This window comes from Prionailurus viverrinus, chromosome A2 (assembly GCF_022837055.1).
Source record: "Prionailurus viverrinus isolate Anna chromosome A2, UM_Priviv_1.0, whole genome shotgun sequence".
Classification (NCBI taxonomy): Eukaryota; Metazoa; Chordata; class Mammalia; order Carnivora; family Felidae; genus Prionailurus; species Prionailurus viverrinus.
Window position 1 is genome coordinate 29,188,501 of NC_062562.1, and position 19,094 is coordinate 29,207,594.

General features: G+C 40.2%; 1 protein-coding gene and 2 long non-coding RNA genes across 6 annotated transcripts in view; 1 reads left to right on the top strand and 2 right to left on the bottom strand.

Annotated features, from left to right (window-relative positions):
- The window catches only part of PTPRG (protein tyrosine phosphatase receptor type G), a 713,505-nt gene that overhangs the window by 678,778 nt on the left and 15,633 nt on the right, over positions 1 to 19,094 (top strand). For all 4 annotated transcript variants that reach the window (XR_007150245.1, XM_047849347.1, XM_047849350.1 and 1 more), the window contains 11 exons: positions 610 to 706; positions 5,241 to 5,323; positions 5,512 to 5,646; positions 6,649 to 6,783; positions 8,768 to 8,940; positions 10,756 to 10,891; positions 11,462 to 11,608; positions 14,018 to 14,111; positions 15,004 to 15,080; positions 15,570 to 15,698; positions 18,872 to 19,018. Coding sequence is in view for 3 of the 4 variants with exons in the window: in XM_047849347.1 (XP_047705303.1) it covers positions 610 to 706; positions 5,241 to 5,323; positions 5,512 to 5,646; positions 6,649 to 6,783; positions 8,768 to 8,940; positions 10,756 to 10,891; positions 11,462 to 11,608; positions 14,018 to 14,111; positions 15,004 to 15,080; positions 15,570 to 15,698; positions 18,872 to 19,018 (1,353 nt within the window). In the remaining variant the exon portion in view is untranslated. The remainder of the gene's footprint in view (positions 1 to 609; positions 707 to 5,240; positions 5,324 to 5,511; positions 5,647 to 6,648; positions 6,784 to 8,767; positions 8,941 to 10,755; positions 10,892 to 11,461; positions 11,609 to 14,017; positions 14,112 to 15,003; positions 15,081 to 15,569; positions 15,699 to 18,871; positions 19,019 to 19,094) is intronic.
- LOC125160413 (uncharacterized) lies at positions 8,345 to 11,508 on the bottom strand. The gene is made up of 4 exons (XR_007150247.1): positions 11,424 to 11,508; positions 10,679 to 10,801; positions 10,396 to 10,508; positions 8,345 to 8,462 (listed from the first exon to the last, which is right to left on the bottom strand). It is a non-coding gene; the product is annotated as an uncharacterized LOC125160413 (long non-coding RNA).
- LOC125160412 (uncharacterized) lies at positions 11,505 to 14,987 on the bottom strand. The gene is made up of 3 exons (XR_007150246.1): positions 14,707 to 14,987; positions 13,067 to 13,184; positions 11,505 to 11,590 (listed from the first exon to the last, which is right to left on the bottom strand). It is a non-coding gene; the product is annotated as an uncharacterized LOC125160412 (long non-coding RNA).

The following is a 19,094-nucleotide window of genomic DNA, read 5'->3' on the forward strand; positions in this document are numbered from 1 at the left end:
CTGGATCTATTTGAGCCACATAAGGACAAGTCACCAGGCTAATACAGTGTCACTTCATGACGGAATATAATCAATTTGCACTCAGGCAGTTATAAAACAAGCTATGTGGCCTGTAAGCATTTTGCAAATGATGGTGGAGATTGTACCTCTGACTGGGAAATTGCTGTTCATCCTCTAAGACTGAGGTAAATGATCTGCCAGGAGCCTTTCTTTGTGCTCCTGCAACAGTATCTTCAGGCCTCTTTTCTGTGAATCACATTTGACTGTCTTTATCCTTTTGTGTGTGTTCCACCCCCATCAGACTGGGACATACTCAAGAAGAGATCATGTTTTGTAATCCCCCATGCCTAGGTCACCAGTTTGGAATGAAGTAGATGATTGATGAATTAGTAAAACATGAAATCCTTTTATCTTCTTCACATCCTTCGTACGTTTGTTATGAATACATCAATTATTTCTGAAGCTGAGTTTGGGGAGGTAATGGCGGCTATCCTAGGGAGTGAGTAAATACTTCATGCTTTGGAGTATATAGTTCTTTTCTTCCTATACCCTTGCTAGACATCTAAAGTGCGTCTAAAATCTTTGAAATCTTGATGTTTTTTTCACTAGGAAGTCCAACGCTGTACGGCCGATATGAACATCACTGCAGAACATTCCAATCATCCAGATAACAAGCACAAAAACAGATACATCAACATTTTAGCATGTAAGTAATAAACTTGAAACTATCTTCAGCTGTGAGGAAATTAAATCTTCATGCTGGGTAGAAGCCTAAAGCCAAGCAATCAGAATCAGGATGCCAAGAGAGAATTACACTCGCAAGTTAACCTCTCATTAGCCCATCTTCAACCGTGTCTAGGAAGAAGTGGGGACATTGACTGCCCCCTGAGTCTTTCCTTAAGCCGGCAGATCTCAGCTTGTGAGTAAGGTGATTGAAAAAAATGTTCCTTGCCTCACTGTTCTCACATGAAGTGATTGCACACCCGATGCTGGGAACCAAAGTTTGAATGTCCTATGGCTATCCTGACATTGCTTTTAAGTGGCGAGGAGCCAAGGTTTTAAATACAAATAGGAATACTGAAAATTGAATCATATAAGTGAATGCCAAAGTTGTCTAAGACTAGGTAGTTGGTCTACACCGCAAGTGATAGAGTCACCATTCCTTGTGGCCCATGTGCTCAGTTCTCTATACCGTATTTCCAAGGTCGAGTACTCTGGTGGTTAGGGACACAAACAAACATCCGTCTTACAGAGCCTTATGGAATACGCTAGGAGCACAGGCTACTTCTGTGGCTCTAATGCTACTTCTGATAGACAGTGGGGTTTGGGTCACTGGCAGATAATACATGCTTTGCTATTAAGGTCAGGGACATGCATGTTTATGGCTAACATACACTATGGTAAGGAACACATTCCATAGGCTTTTATAGTGCATTAAATTGAACCATTTAAATTTGAACACTACTGTAGATAAAGCTTTTTATAATGCTTTAGCGAGATAAAAATCACATACCATATGAAATTCACCCATTTAAAGTTAACTTATATTTAAATGGGAATTTAAATATAAACTGAATTTCAGTGGTTTTTAGTATATTCACAGTTGTACAGTCATCACCACTAATGTTAGAACACTTTCAGCACCCCAACAAAAAACCCCAAACCCATTAGCAGTCATTCCCAACTCCTCCTTTCCCCCAACCCCTACAAAAACACCTACTTTTTGTTTCTGTGTATTTGCCAATTCCGGGCATTGGATGTAAATGGAATCCTAGACTCTGTGGCCTTTTGTGTCTGGTTTCTTGCACTTAGCATGACGTTTTCAAGATTCATCCATCTCGTAGCTTCTATCGGCACTTCATTCCTTTTTATGGCTGAAAAATCCTCTGTGGTATGGATATGCCACATTGTGTTTATTCATTTGTCATTTGATGGACACTTGGGTTGTTTCTACTTTTTGGCTATTATGAATAATGCTGCTATGAACATTTGTGCAGACATATATTTTCAATTCTCTTGGATATATACTTAGGAGTAGAATAGCTAGGTCATATGGTAACTCTATGTTTAACATTTTGAAGAACTGCCATACTATCTTCCAAAGTGGCTATACCATTTTACATTCCCACCAGGAATATATGAGAGTTCCATTGTCCATAATCTCATCAACACTGGCTACATATATATATATTATATATGTATATATGCATATATGTGTGTGTGTGTGTGTGTGTGTGTATGTATATATATATATATATATATATATATATATGTATTACAAAATATATACATAATCCCTAATGATGACTAATGTTGAGCATCTTTTCATGTATTGGCCACCTGTGTATCTTCTTTGGGGAAATATTTTTTCAGATCCTTTGCACATTTTTTAAATAGGATTACTTGTCTTTTTGCAGCTGATCCTGGATACAAGTCCATTGTATAGATAAATAGTACACAAATATTTTCTCCCATTCCGTGCATTGTCTTTACACTTTCTTACTGGTGTCCTTTGAAGCAAAAATTATTTTAATTCTGGTGAAATACTATTTTTCTTTTGTTTCCTGTGTTTTTGGTGTTCTATGTATGAAACCACAGCCTAAGCCAAGATCATGAAGATTTACACCTGTGTTTTTATCAAAGCGTTCTATGGCTTTAGCTCTTACATATAGGTCTTTTATCCAAATGACTTTTACACATGATGCGAGGCAGGGTCCAAGTTTATTCTTCCGCGTGTTGATAGCTGGTTGTCCTAGCACGCTTTGCAGATTGAATTGTCTTAGTGCCCCTATTGAAAATCAGCTGACCATAAATGTAGGAGTTTATTTCTATTCTGTCACTTCTCTTCCATTGATAGCTCTATCCTCAGGCCAGTATCAGTTTGTCTTGATTGCAGACTATAGCTTTGTAGTTGATTTTGAATCTGGAAATGGTGAATGCTCCAACTTTGTTCTTCTTCAAGATTGTTTTAGTTTTTCTGGGTCCCATGTGTTTCCATATCAATTTTGGGCTCGACTTTTATATTACTGCAAAAGGTGTAGCTGGGATTTTGGTAGGGATTGCATTGAATCTGTGGATTAATCTTAATATTGTCTTCCATCCATGAAGATGGGATGTCTTTCCATGTATTTATATCTTTTACTCTTTTCAGTGTTCTACATTTATAGTTTTCCTTTTGTTGTGCTTCTTTTGTTAAATTCATTTAAGTATTCTTTTTGATGCTATGGCAAATGGGATTGTTTACTTAATTTTGAGACCTTGCAATGCTCATGTGTAGAAATAGAATCTTTTTAAAATATTGCTCATGTATCCCACAATCTTTGCTGAATTTATTTATCCTAATAGTTCTCCTTTGTGGACTCCTTAGAATTTTTATATACAAGATCATATCATTTACTATTACAGTTTCACTTCTAACTCTAGATAAAGTTTTTAAAGAACCACAAGTCATTTTTGAATCAGAGTACTGGTTTCACTTACGTGAGAGAATGAGGTAAACAGGACAAGGAAGAAGAATCACACTGTGCTTTTCTCTCCCTTCTTTGAATGGATGGACTCTTGACAGTATTTGTTGGCCAACCCAGTAAAGGCTCATTTTGCTGAGATTATAAGGATTTGCCAATCAATATACCTTATTTCTAACCATGAAAGGCAGGGATATAGACACATGTGTGTCTTGAGTACGTCCACACATACCATTCTCTCCACCTTGACAGTCCTTACTTCTGGTGACCTCAGTTCTTGGCTACAAGTATGTGGCAGAAAAGAGGGAGGAAATCGCAGCAGCTTCTGGGTGGTATGCCCAAGGGTCATGCTATTTCCTGGAAAGTTTACCACCTGTGCTTCGATGTGGTTGTACTTTGACCAGTTCATTTGTGGTTTCGCTTTCACAAATTCACATTAGATACAGTTTTATTTCCATAGGTTCAGAAAGTTGGGTTCTGATGTTCATGACATTTTGTCAGATTCTGGGCACATAAATACCCATCATCTTGGTCTACCCCTATATTAAGGGCTAATTTAGCATGGCAAAAAATGGGACAGAAATGTCATCAAACAACTAAACTTAATGTGCCAGAAACACAATGTAGGAAAAGGCTTCTCTCACAGAGCCGTTACAACTCTTAGGTATATATGGATGCTACCATACCCCCTCCTATACTCCTCTATTTTCCCAAGGCTATTGCCTTTCAGATTAAATATGAATTTTGCCACTTGGAATACGTGTTCTTGTCAGTCTGAAAAATATACAATATAGTGGTACCGAACTAGGACATAGCCGTAGGTGTCCAGATAACTTGGGGGAAAATTTTCATTTGGAGCCTGTTTCTATCAGGCAGCCCCCGTGCCTATCAAATGTACTCTCAGCCTCTGTCAGAACAACTGAAACAATTCACGGTTCCAAGGATGGAGAGTGCTTTCAAAAAGTGCTTGATATATAGTCTGAGGTCATTAATGTCTAGGCTAATTAAACCACTCATTGGACTTGTTTTTGGAATAGCCTTTTATGATTATGACTATAACCAGAAATGTAAACTTACTTTTGCCCATTCTGTTCCTAGCTAGGGAAGATAAAATTATGACCTTCGCTTCATTTCATTGGCTGTCCTAAAAATTCAAGCTATACTTTGCTAGGTAACAAGAGGCATATAACCCATTCCCCTGTTTTGTGTTCATAAGCTGAAGTTAAGTGGTTCCTAAAATCTGATTGCTGGCCAGATTGCTGCAATGAGATTACTTTTAGGAATAGCTCTGGGTTCCCTCAGTTACTTAGGTTCTGTTGGGGTGACAGGGACTCTGAATTTAGCAGAGGAATCTCCTGAAAATAGATATTTGATGTTCTGGACCTAATAGAACAATATGCCTTTTTATATTTGTATCACTGGAAAAGAGGGCAATGGATAGTCAAAAGCCTCAGTTTTAAAATACAGGACAAGGAAATTTTGGAGGGTTACAACTTGAAATCATTTTACACGAACTAATAAGGACTCCAGTTTGTATTTCGTGGGCACTCACAGGTCAGAGCATGAGGTAGAAATGTCCCTGTGTTTTAAGATGGGTTTCAACGCTGTATCTTTGAAGTTTTACTTGTTGTTCTGGCCAAAGTTCTCTGGGGGCACTCTGGGAGATGCCGCACTGCCTGTTTGCCTTGTTCTCTGCTTTAGAATGCTGGTAGTTTTTGAATTACACATTTTGTTTTTGCTTTTTTTTTTTCTTTTTTTTTTTTTTGTCCTCTATAGATGATCACAGTAGGGTGAAGTTAAGACCTTTACCAGGAAAAGACTCTAAGCACAGCGACTACATTAATGCAAACTATGTCGATGTAAGTCAGAAATGTTTTTATAAACCTGCTTCTGATAATTGAAGAGTTGCCACAGAGACTGTTGAACGTGTTTTAATACTGCACAGAGCTTTTACTAAAACACAGCCTATTCAATCTGGAAGGCACTTGAATTATTAACTGGTGTGTGGTACCCTTGCATCTTACTTTGTGCTGTGTCATCTTTGAAGGGCTACAACAAAGCGAAAGCCTATATCGCCACCCAGGGACCTTTAAAGTCTACATTTGAAGATTTCTGGAGGATGATTTGGGAACAAAACACTGGAATCATTATCATGATTACGAACCTTGTGGAAAAAGGAAGAGTAAGAGCCTCTTGGCTTAATATCTTAAATCATGTACCTTCATTCAAAACCTATTTATGGAGTACCTGCCATAGGGTAGGAGCTTGACCAGGTGTAAAGAGTTAAGGCGATGAAAGGCATCCTCTCTGCCCGTACCTTGCTTGTAGTCTGGTGGGAAAGAGCTCAGCACTTAGAAGAGTGAATTAAATGTGGCAGTAGGAATGAACAGAACGTTATAATGGGGATGCTGCAGAATGGATGAATACATCCTCTGGGGCTGAGATTTGTAAAGGAGCTCTTGTTTGCGGTGAGATGTGAACAGTGAGGGACGAGAAGGAGTTAGGGAAGGACCTTCTAAGCCCAGGGAACACAGGGAAGCTGGAGGAAACCCAGTGTAGTGGGGGAACTACTGATAGTTCAGGCAGGGGACAGCAGCACTGCTGAAACACCCTAGCATTGAGAGAACCTTTGTTTAAGATGATGAATATTTGAGTTATTAGATTATGAGCTTACATTACATGATGGTAATGTAGGCTGGAATAAAGGCTAAGCCTCAAGTTCATTAGGTAGAGTCGCTTCAAGTTCACTTTGACTGTGGAGTCCCCGTTTCACCTTTGGTGACCCAAGTTGTGAAATGAAGATTTGCATTGTTATAAGACTCTCTTGCAACTCTGAATGCAGCCCAGACTCCTAAACGATAAGTAAACTCCTTTATAATGTAGCCAGCCCTATTTCTTACTGGCCAAATACAGGTTTCTTTCTTTGGCCCTCTTTAAAGCGCACTGTGTGTTGAAAGACGGTCACGAATACTAGACCCATTTCTCAAAGGATCTTGCCCACACTTGTCCCACGATTAACCACTTCAGAGGTATGTCTGCCTGTAAGCCATTGGGCCCGTAGGTTTCTTTCTCGGTCAACTACATGGCCAGAGTACTGGTTTTAAAGACTTATGAAATCACTTCATCGACAGTACAACCGTGGCATAAATTGCAGTTGCAGTTAACAACTTTTTCCTTTTTGCAGCGAAAATGCGATCAGTATTGGCCAACAGAGAATAGTGAGGAGTACGGAAACATTATTGTCACACTGAAGAGCACAAAAGTACACGCCTGCTACACTGTGCGTCGTTTTTCAGTCAGAAATACAAAAGTGAAGAAGGTACTGAAGGAATCGGGTGGGCTGCCAGGGCATCTCTCTTTAAACTTGTACGAAAAACGGCACAACCAAGGCCAATTCTCATAACCAGCTTGGCTTTAAAAAAGTATTTCTAAAAAGCGTTTTTTCACAACTCGTTTGATTGACATCAATGTATGCTGTGAAAGATACTGGCAAAGCACATAATAGAATTTAACTGGCCTGATTAAATGCTGTAATCTCCCAGTGAAGGCATCGCTTTTTGTTTTGTTTTGTTTTGTTTTTTTAAAAAAGGTCCTCTTCGGTTTTGGTGACCAGTAACTATATAGCAGCATCTGCTTGTTGACTGAGCTTTTTAATAGCAATTTTCTGACAGTTTTAAAGCATTATTTCCCAAAGTGTGCTCCAAGGAATGCTAACCCTGCAAGATGCTTGCAAAAATCAGATTCTGCTGTTTAATAGGTATGGAAAATGAATGCTAGGTAATAAATATTCTCCGTTAGAAATGAACAGGGCACGCAAGTGACCAAAGTGCTAGTGAAGAAACCTCTTCAACTTTGTTTTGCCTAGTGCTTCCTAAAGTGCCTTAATACAACCCTTGTCTAACTGTTAACATCCTGAGATTCACACCCTGTGGAAAATGCTTTCAAGTTATCTCTTGTTCAAAAGCTGCTATTGCACCAAGACTCCTAGACCACTGCAACATTACTAGGAACTCTAGGTAGATGTTCATTAAGAAAATGTATAGTTGCTCTAGAGACTTAGGAATGGCTGTTGTTTGTAGCAATGGGTATAATGTGGTGTTTTGTTGTTGTTGTTTTTAGTCTTGAACATCTTTGAGAAGGTGTTAAAACTCCAGCCTTCCTCCCCCAGAAGAATTCACCTTTATTCAAACTTTTATATACAATGTCATTGGCTCTGAAACCTATCTGTGCTCCAAGGTTAACAGTCCTTTGTACATGTAGTTTTTTCCCAGAATGGCAGAAGCATATAATAATCAAGTAGCATTGTATTTATCTGTGTTCTGATAGAGCTGTTACAAAGCCCATTTGTAAAAAGCCCATGGGAACCCTGCAGGGATTTAAGCATCGCCCACTTACTCTTATTTTGGAAGCAGCTTAGAGGGAGGAGGAAGTCAAATGGGAATGTTAGGTGTCTTGTGCAAGAGGAAAAAGTAGTAACTAAAAATAAGAAAGAAATAGGAAAATGAGAGTTAACAGAGGATTTCAGAAATGAAAGTCATCAGGCCTTGGTAGTACAGGGCCGAACACCTAACATGCTCCAGTGTTGAGTAATGAGCCCGAGTCATTCAAAAAAAAAAAAAGTTAACTTTTCAGAGGTATTTGTGGTAAGAAGAAAACATATAACAGCTAGTTACCCATTTGGGGAAATTTTTCATCCAAGTAGTTAAAATGGAAACAAAAAGAAAAGCTGAGCCACTTAAAGGAAAACTACTCTGAAAAATTCATTTATGAAAGTGACAGATAAATTTATTAGTGCTTTGACTCTGGAGATTGACCATCATTTGGCACTTAGGATCTTCCCCACAGCTGGTGAAGAATGTAAAGCAAGGACCAGCACTTAGGTTCCTGAAGGTTCACCCTGGACAGTGGAGAAAGGATGGGAATCCGGGCCCACTGTCAGATGAAAGCAAAGGACCAAAGCCTTCTGGAGTTGGGGCAGGAAGTCAGAAAATGGAGACCCTGTAGGCAAATTACAGTGTTTGAGATGGTTCTAAATCCAAAAAACTAGCGTCAAGTGTTCGTACCTGGTACAGTCTTAAGCCATACTCTCCCCCAGGAGAGGTCTGATACTTGCCATCCAGCTAGGTGGTATCTCCCATTTGTGGCCTGAGACAGCCACCAAGAGGAAAGTACCTCGTTCAGGAACAGTAGTTAAGGCAAATAAAATGGAAGGTCCTGTTTCCTGGATCCTTACATTATTTCCTTATACCAGAATGCCTACCCTCTGCTTAAAGACCTCTTTTTTTTCCCCACCTTTCTCATAGGGTCAGAAGGGAAACCCCAAGGGTCGTCAAAATGAAAGGGTAGTGATCCAGTATCACTACACACAGTGGCCTGACATGGGAGTTCCTGAGTATGCCCTCCCGGTCTTGACCTTTGTGAGGAGGTCCTCAGCAGCCCGCACGCCGGAAATGGGCCCTGTGTTGGTGCACTGCAGGTGGGGCCAACATCCTTCTCTTTCTTGTGCCTGGGACACAAGACATTGGAGGTGGGCAAAGTAGGGAAATGTGGACCTCACAGGCATGGACTACTGGGGTCCTGCTTTGTTGCTTCAGAAACGGAGTCTTGCTCCGTCACCCGGGACCAGTACAACCTGTTACAGTTAGATAAAAATCACTATATATTCTCCACATGTTCAGAAATCATGTGCTATTTCTGAGGTTAAAACAAAATGTGGTCTTAGAGAATCAATCTCCAGTTTTATAACATCTACGATTAATAAAATCCCCATTGTTTATAGGGAATCTTTAAGCTGCTCCTATTAATAAAAATCTGACCTTAAACACAAGTCCAGGGCTTTCTACACTAGAGAGTTTGAGATTTAATATATGGCTTTTCTGTAGGGTTCCTCTAAATAATAAAATGTATTGTGAGAGTAAAAAGGCTTTTTTTTTTAATGTTTATTTACTTATTTTGAGAGAGAAAGAACACAACCAGAGGAAGGGCAGAGAGAAAAGGAGAGACAGAATCCCAACCAGGCTTTGTGCTGCCAGAGTGAAGCCCGACTTGGGGCTTGAACTCATGAACCACGAGGCCATGACCTGAGCCAAAACAACCGACTGAGCCACCCAGGCACCCCGAGCAGCGAAAATATTTTTTCACTTTTTATCTTTGGTATTCAAATAGATGCTGCTTATTCTGCGAGTTAGAAAATGCCGTGCAGCTAAGCATTTCTTCTGGGCTGTTGTTAATTACATGCGCTCACAAAGCAAGTCCTTTGCAGATGTTGGAACCCATCTCCTGTTTAAAACCCCGTGAAAACTACATTTTTCACTTAACCCATTGAGGAATCACTAAAACAGACAAAAGTCTGTCAAAGAGCTCGGGTATCAGTGGAGTTGTGTGAGACAGGGAACCCACGGCGGGGGCAGGGAGAGGCGGTTCTTACAGAAGCAGCTTGTTAATCAGAACTCTGATCCTCCTTAGTGTTGTTTTTCTAATAACAATTAAGAAGTGTGAATAAAAGAGGCCACATTTTCCAGGTGTGCCATTCTGATTCTAGACCTGGGTAACTAAAGGAAGGCACCCCTTTAGGTAGGAACTTTCTAATACTGCGCAGACTAGGGAGGTGTGCAGAAAGGGGGCTTAATGAAAGGATAGTGGGTGGGGCACCTGGGTGGCTCAGTCGGTTGAGTGTCTGACCTTCAAGCTCAGGTCACTATCTCACGGTTTGTGGGTTCGAGCCCCGGGTCGGGCTCTGTGCGGACAGTTCCCAGCCTGAAGCCTGCTGCGGGTTCTGTGTCTCCCTCTCTCTGTGTCCCTCCCCCACTTGTGCTCTCTTCATCAAAAATAAGTGAACATTAAAAAAATGAAAAGATAATGGGTGCTTCCAGAATTACGGGGAGTTGGAAGAGCAGGCGTGAACTTAGACACCAAGGACATAACTGCCTACCTGGGGCCTCAGCGGACACAGTTCTGGTGTGGGGACAGCTCTGCCGAGAGGGGCCACTCTCTGTCCCTCGCAGATCCCCGACTGAACATCCTTTGCTTGAGCTGCAAGTGAGGCTGAGAAAGCAAATACATAATGCAGCCTTTTTATAAAGGCTGTCTCTTCTCCCCATCAAGACTCCTGAGGTGGGAAATGTCCTAATGTAGTTTTTGGATGCTGTCCACAACGAATAACTTGTGTCAACTCTACTAGGTTATCTAAATGGCAAGGTTATTTCTCCGCTCACTCAATATTTAGATGGTAACTTTTCCAGGTTACTGTAAACGAATGACCGTCCTAGTTGGGTGTCCTCATTTCTTCTAGCGCTGGTGTGGGCAGGACAGGCACCTACATTGTAATAGACAGCATGCTGCAACAGATAAAAGACAAAAGCACAGTTAACGTCCTTGGATTCCTGAAGCATATCAGGACACAGCGTAACTACCTCGTCCAGACTGAGGTAAGGGGCACCTTCACGTGCTCTCACGAGATTTCTAGCACATGCCGTAACTGAAAGTTAAATGATTCCAAGGAGGCAAATTCCTCTCGTGGGGCTTGAAGGCATTTACAGGTTTGTATTGGAAGATGTCCTGACCATGATAGTACTCATTGGCTCAGTTTCCCATTTCTGGGTGGCGCTCACGTGTGGATTTCTCAGGAACTACACCAGCACTCAGGAAGCAGACACAGCTGTATCTAGTGCTGTGTTTGATGCCGTGGGGAACTAAACATGCAGTCTGGCGTGAGAAGTAGAATGGTTCTAAAAGGTGATCATTAAACACATGTCTCCATTGCATGCTCCCTTGAACCTACTGTTTTGGGCCTAGTATGGAAAACACAGTCTTGACCCTAAAATAAGTAATAAGGGATAAACCAGTAAGAAATGGAGCAGGCCACCTAGCGGTAAGTGCAGGAGGAATTTATAGGGAGGTCCTGTTAGAAGAGTTGCTCTGAGGTCGATTGCCTGACGGATCGAGGCGGCTACCCCTTACCAGCTCTTCTCAGTGATGACATATACTGTCCCTTACAGGAGCAGTACATTTTCATCCACGATGCCTTGTTGGAAGCCATTCTAGGAAAGGAGACTGAAGTATCTTCAAATCAGCTGCATAGCTATGTTAACAGCATCCTCATACCAGGAGTAGGAGGAAAGACGCGGCTGGAAAAACAATTCAAGGTAGTGTTCCGAGTAAATTTCTTGGGTAAAAAAACAAACAAACCAAGAAGTAAAGAAACATCTTCAATATGGGAGTCATGTCTTTTTTCCATGAATGTATGGACCAAAAGGGATTATCATCTGTATTCTTCAAATGTAATAGGAAGGAAATAGTTTTGACCTGGGTATGAATTGTTGGTATCCAAGTAGACAGTGCAGTGCTAGATTTCCCTCTGAGCAACTTAGGACTTGATCTGAGTGTAAACATGAGCAGCCTTTGGCCACAAAGACCTAATACTCAGTCAATCACTCCAGGCCAAAAAATATCTTCTGTATTCTTTTTGAATTAATTTATCTTACCCTTATTAAGAATGGCTATTTGTTGGCACACTGTCCCCAAAATAAAGCTATCCGAAAGACTATCAGATAATCCAGAAACTAAAAAAGTTACTAAGGAATACTAGAGAGAAGTTAACTTTCCCCAAAGGATTATTCTTTTGCTTGGATAGAGGCATGAAGTTTACAGGTAGGTAAAGTTTATATGGAATTGACTGAGGAAAAGGTGAAAAACCAGACTATTAGGACCTTAAAGTAATTAAGATCGTAAGACCTCAGTCTTTTATTCTAACTTTCAAACACTGTCCTTCCACATTCTTCTATGTCTCTCATTAGTCTTTTAAATTCCTTTTTTTGCATAATTCTATATGTAATTTCTCATTTTGTATGAAAATGGAAAGAATGACGTGAACCTGTGCAATTTTAGTTTTCAATGTAAAACTTTCCATGGATTTGGGGTGCCTGGATGGCTCAGTTGGTTAAGTGTTCAACTCTTGATTTCAGCTCAGGTCTTGATCTCACAGTTGGTGAGTTTGAGCCGCATATCAGGCTCTGCACTGACAATGTGGAGCATGCTTGGGATTCTGTCTCCCTCTTTCTTTGCCCCCTTTCCCATTTGCTCTCTATCTCTGTCTACAAATAAATAAAAATAAACGTAAAAAAAAAATACTTTCCATAGATTCTGAAACCATCGTTTGAGATTGTCAAGCAGAGTAACCAGCAAAATTAATCTTATTTTTCATTCCATAACAATTTCAAATTTCTGGCTCTCCTTTTATATCATCCTAACTATTCTAAAAACCATTTGAGGTCATTAATAATGAGGACACAGTAGTAGCTCGTTTTCAATGTTTAAAATAAATTTTTTAAGAATTAAAGTGCCGGGGCACCTGGGTGGCTCAGTTGGTTAAGCCTCCCACTCCGGCTCAGGTCATGATCTCGTGGTTTATGGGTTTGAGCCCCACATCGGGCTCTGTGCCAACATCTCAGAGGTTGGAGCCTGCTTCAGATTCTGTGTCTCCCTCTCTCTCTCTGCCCCTCCCCCACTCATGCTCTGTTTCTCTCTTCTTCCAAAATAAACAAACATCAAAAAAACCATTTTTTAATAAAAATAAATAAGTGCCAACATTTCTTAAATCCTACCTTTTCTATTCCTGCAATATTTGTTTCCACATACTTTAAAAAAATTCATCAAAGAAATCTCTCCATTCCATTGGAAACCAAGTCATTGGTTCTTTTATAAGCACTAATCACTTGAGAACTTAAGAACAAGAGAAAAAAAAACAAGTATCAGAAACTTGAAAACTACATCCAGGGCCCTTGACAATAGTCCTAAAGCATTTGGTGGAGGCCATTCCCATATGTTCCATTAAGATATGTACCGCAGCCCTCCAAAAAAAAGGGGATTGACAAAGTATTCAACCAAGCTATATAAGAACAGGAAGAATAACCAAACTTCTGGGCTAATTACTTATAATGGCCTTAGAACAATGTTAGTTTAGTTCAACAGAAATGTACTGAGAACCTAGTGAGTTAGGTTCAAGAAACACGGTTAGCTCTTATGACCACATAGCAGTCTTTTCTAGTGTAGGCCCACCCAAATCTCATGTGCCTGTGAGAAATTACAGAGGGGAACTTCCAAAAATCAGTGACACTGTCAGCCAAAAAGTCTACATTGACTCAGTAAACATCTACTACCCACACAGAACCTGTTATCAGAAGCCTGTGGCCTGATAGTAGAAATGAGACAGGTGTGCACATCACCAAGGGAATGGACAGAAGTAACCACTACTGAAACACAACAATGCGTTCTTTGAGGTAGAAAAAATGTTTTTTTTCTTCAGTAATCTGATTATTGATGGACCTTTTTCACCAGATCATCAAATGCTGTCAATTGTAATTTCTGTTTCATTGGTTTGTTGTTTTCCAGCTCTTCTGACATTCAAATGCTATATAACACTGTATACATTTAAGGTGTAGAAAGGAATGACTGGATGCCTGCATTATATTATGAAATGATTGTCATGTTACGGTCAGTTAACATGTCCACAGTTACACCTTTGAATGAAGACTAAAGCGTTACTTTTCTTTCAGCTGGTCACGCAATGTAATGCGAAGTATGTGGAATGCTTTAGTGCTCAGAAAGAGTGTAACAAAGAAAAGAACAGAAACTCTTCGGTCGTGCCATGTAAGATCTTAAAATCCATTTGACTTGGTGGAATGTGTTAGTATTTTTTCATTGCATTTTATGTATTCTGTAAAGAGGCAGCTACTACCAAGGGGAAGAGTTCTGCCAGGAAAATTCAGGCACATCGATCAGACTAGCAGGGGCGGCTGTCAGTGCCAGCAAACGGCTGCCTCGGTGCCACGTGAAGTCTAGCTTCGGTTCACCTCGAAAGCCCAGAGTTGTGGGACTTCCACATCCTAACTAAAAAAATGAATAAAGCCATTATCACTGTGGCATGAATACTCCTAGAAAGCATAAGGATCTCTGACTAATCCGTCCAACCGGAATACATTATTACATTATCCTGGCTATTGAGGTCAAGGCACTATGCAGACGGGGCCCTTTGGATCCATAGCTTGGGACACGGCAGAGGATACTACGTGTTTGCTGAGACACAGGCGTGTCTGATCGCTGGAAAGATGATCTTTCCTTGACAAAGGCCACTGTTTTCTAAGCCCTTTGCCAGGAGAAAGATACGGATAAGGCTATGGCAAAACAGCAGAAGTACAATGTGTGGGTATAATGGAAAGAATATCAAACCGGGGCTAAAAATTACCTGAAATCGTGTCATCTCTGCACAGAGTGTTCTTTTCATGCTCTGCTGTGAAAACCTCTCCGACAGTAAAATTTGATTCCTATGTTGCCTCTGCCCTCCTGGGACTGTGCAGCAAAATTCCATTGACATTCTCCCTAGCGGAGAACACTTGAGCTTAGTTAAAAATATAGGTAAGTTTTAACCTGAAAGGGGATCCAGGGGAATAGGTGACGCACCGAGTTAATCTCAGAAAGCACTATGCGTTCTGTGTGTATAATAAGGCAAACGTGGCGTTTTTGTTTTGTTTCCATACCATAGCCGAGCGTGCTCGAGTGGGTCTTGCACCATTGCCTGGAATGAAAGGAACAGATTACATTAATGCTTCTTATATCATGGTGAGAATCAACAGTTAATTATAAATAAATTCAATTAAACTAAAAGGTGCTAAAGAGCAGATACCACCTATGTGGCTGATTTCACTTTTCAAATAATTTCTCGATGTGTAATATCAAAATTAGCTTTTTGTATCCGGAGACCTCTGACAAAGGACTCCTAGCCAGTGGGGGTACAAAAATACTTTAAGAGAAGTGTTCATTAAGAAATTAATTTTATTGTTAATTTCACCCATCTAGCGTTTGAATAAATGTTGAAATTGCCGTTAAGTAAAAACAGCAGGGGTAACTAGGAGGAAATTTATGTGGAGCGAAAAATATCTACACATGTTAGCATATACAGCTAAAAATTAGCCAAATGTACTGACTGCCTTTTTCAATTGTTTTCGTGTGGTCAAAACAATGCCATCTTATTTCGTGAACATATTTTACTTACCCTGGCGTCAGAATAAAATGTTTGTAACTGCTGATTTTCCGTCTTCCTAACTGAAGGGCTATTATAGGAGCAATGAATTTATTATAACCCAGCATCCTCTGCCACATACTACGAAAGATTTCTGGCGAATGATTTGGGATCATAATGCACAGATCATTGTCATGCTGCCAGACAACCAGAGCTTGGTAAGCAAAGCACATCTGCTATATATTAATGAGCCTGTGAGGCCAGAAGCATAAATCATTTTGATACCTTAGCACAGGGCTGCACTGTCTGTATGTGCTAGGGAGGGTATTGAGACTTCGCTTCTTGAAGTTGGAGCAAGTTCCTTTTGTAGTCTCACAGTTAAGTGTCGCCATCGGTTCCATTACTTGATTCTCTAATGCTGTACATGGCAGGGCCATGGAAGGTTTTGTAAAGCCTTTTTTTTTTTTTTTTTTTTTTTTTTTTTTTTAGTAACGTCATTAATATAGGATCTTAACCTCTGAGCTGCTATATGTCCCTTGGGAAAAATAAAATAGCATCTAACTATGTAACTGTGTTTACACGTACTAACTTGTTTAGTCCTCTCTACCACTTTATGACATAGATACTATCATCATCTAACAGCGAAGAAAATCAAGGGAAGTAACTTGCCTAAAGGGCATACATGAATAATTGGAGGCAGGATTTAAACCGGAGTGACCTTTTAATCCTTTTCTATGATGTGGCATGGGACAAATATCATAGCAAAGTTTTCTCAGTCCTTCCCCCAAAAATTCGTATCTAAAGTACTAATTATCATTATCTTTCCCCCATACCTTAGGCAAGGCAGATCCATTACAGGGAAGGAGATACAGAAAAGGCTATTTTGTTCCAGTTTAAAGGTGCTTCTAAGACCTTGGCTGAGCTACAGCCCTTTTCTCCTCTAGTTAGTCCTTCCCTGCTGTGGTCCCTAAGACCATATAAAAGAAGGGTTAAGTTTATCGAAATAAACTTAATGGCAGAATTCATTGGGTCTTCAGAAGTTATGAGGACACGTAAGCCCACAAAACAAAAACGGAAATAAGAAACAATGAGGAGCTGCTTCGACAAGTATCAGATCAGTGAATTTTTTCGTCGAGAAAGAACAGCCTGTGATTGAACCCCTAGTCTTGACGACATGCATTTGACTGTGTGCCCAGTCAGTAGGAAGTTCACTTTGTCGCATTTTGCTCCAGTTTCAGAATACCAAGACTGCTTCTGTAGGAGAGAATGGCAACAAAATTGAGAATCTTCAACTCAAAACTGGAGTGTAAATTTTCAAATTAGCTGGCAATAGGGGTCTATTCTGTTTGGCGTGTGGAAATTGGAGGCATTTAGGGTTGTTAAAACGTTCATTTGTTGGATGAGTCAGTGTTTTGGTATTGTCACTTATCACAGGACAGTCACCAAAAGCCTCTACCCACAGGTTCGTTTGTATGGGGAGGCTGGACCAACAGAGTCCACGCGTGTTATGCAGACAGTGAGGACACAGGACTGCCCTGGAACAGGTCACCTCGGGCTGAGGGAGACGGGGCTAGAATCCTGAATGTCTGCCTTCTCAGCTCTGGGGTCGAAAGTCAGTGCACATTTTTCCTAAAAAATGTCTGCAGATTCTCTTTGTTTGCTTTATTTCTTACTGCTGTAATTTTACAAGACCATGATTCTGTGACTAGCCCAAAGTCACGGGTTCCTAGGTCAGAATGCACTGTTCTAGATATGCCTAGGCATCTTTGATCTACAAATGTATTTGTAAGCAAAATAACCATGAGACCAGAGGTCCTACTGAATTAAGTAGCAGCATGTATTTTTCATAGCATTTGAAGATGATCAGTTTCTCCCTAATTTGCTTTCTGTAGTCAGATGTTTTGGTGTGTGTGTGTGTGTGTGTGTTTGCTTATTAAAATCCCCTTGGCAGTCATTAGGCCAATTTGATAATTTACTATTCAAGTTAATTTCTTACAGGTACATAATGTTATTCCCACTTTTCAGATATGGAAATTAAGGCCCAGATAAATTTATTCAATCCTAAAACCCGTGTTTAATCTCTGCGCATTGGTTAAATTTATAGGCCTTGTCCATTATTACCTTACATCTTTAGTATCTGTTAGAAGGGTCTTAACTTCCATTTCCTTGGACAAAATGTATTAAAACCCCTGACAGTTACAGACTGTCTTTTGTATAGCCTAAACCCAATTGCTAATCTGTTTCCCCTTATGCTGAGCTTTAAAAATAAAAATGTACTTGGCAATAAGCTATATTGAAACTTGAAAGGGTGATAAGTCTTATTGGACTGTTGGCTCATTTCTGATGCAACAATGTAAGATTAAACAAAACCTTCTTTGTTTTGAACATTATTCAGAATTATTTCTGACTTCACTAGTAGTATCTAAGCATTTTCAGGCAAATGCCCATGGAAGTGTAGCTATTCCAGGCAAAGCAGAGTTTGCCATTTGGACTGATGAGAAAAAGAGGGATGGGGGGGTCAGGGGTCTTACCCTAATCGTTGTATTTCTCACAAAGACTCCCACCTCTACATCTCTTCACTTTTTCTTCGGCCTCTGCAGTTTTCAGGGATGGAATTCAAGTAAAGAGCCTGAATATTTATTTTTAATGCTAAAATAGATGAACATTTAAAGCTTGCCTGACTCAAGGCTGAAAGCCTTTTTCTGTGTTCATCTCCTTTTGACACCTAACATGGTTAGATTAACTTTTCTTTGAAAAGGCACTTTGTACTTAGAACCAACATAAGCTTATTTATGCACAGCCTCTTTCCAGACAGGTTCTGTTGCTTACCATTTAGTAGCAAGTGTGATTTGAGACAACTTACAGGCTTCTCTGAGTCTTGATGTCCTCGTCTGTAAAGACAGATGATAAAAATCCCTCACCTCCCTAGTATATTGTAAAAATTAAGACCACATTTATGAAATCCCTATGCAAAATGCTAATCAACTGTAGAAATGTTAAGCCACAGAAAGTAACAACTAGGATGTCTTCGTTGCTTAAGCAATTGTGAAATAATATATTAGCCCCAGTTGAGAGATATTCTGTAATACATCATAGTAAACAAGACAGGATCCAAGTCGATTAATTTTAATATGTCCCCTCTAGGGGGAGCATTTTTGGTTGTTACAGTGATGTAGGGAGGCAAGTCTAGAATACGGTTATTATCAATTACAATTTACAGTGACCACTGAACTTGGGATGATTACAGGGGGATATAATTCTATGTGCCCAAGTTAAAAGGTGACTCGGGAGGTATGGGAAATGACAGGATACATCAATTTGCAAGAAAATTCAAAAACAAATGTTTGACAGCACTGCAGAGGAATTTTTTCTTTGGGGGCGGTTCCCACAGGCAGAAGATGAGTTTGTATACTGGCCAAGTCGAGAAGAATCCATGAACTGTGAGGCCTTTACCGTCACCCTTATCAGCAAAGACAGACTGTGCCTCTCAAATGAAGAACAAATTATCATCCATGACTTTATCCTTGAAGCCACACAGGTAACCTAAAGCTGCCTTTCTCAGTCACAGCCCTACCTGGGCCCTGCATCATCCAAGTAATAACAGAGTAACTTAC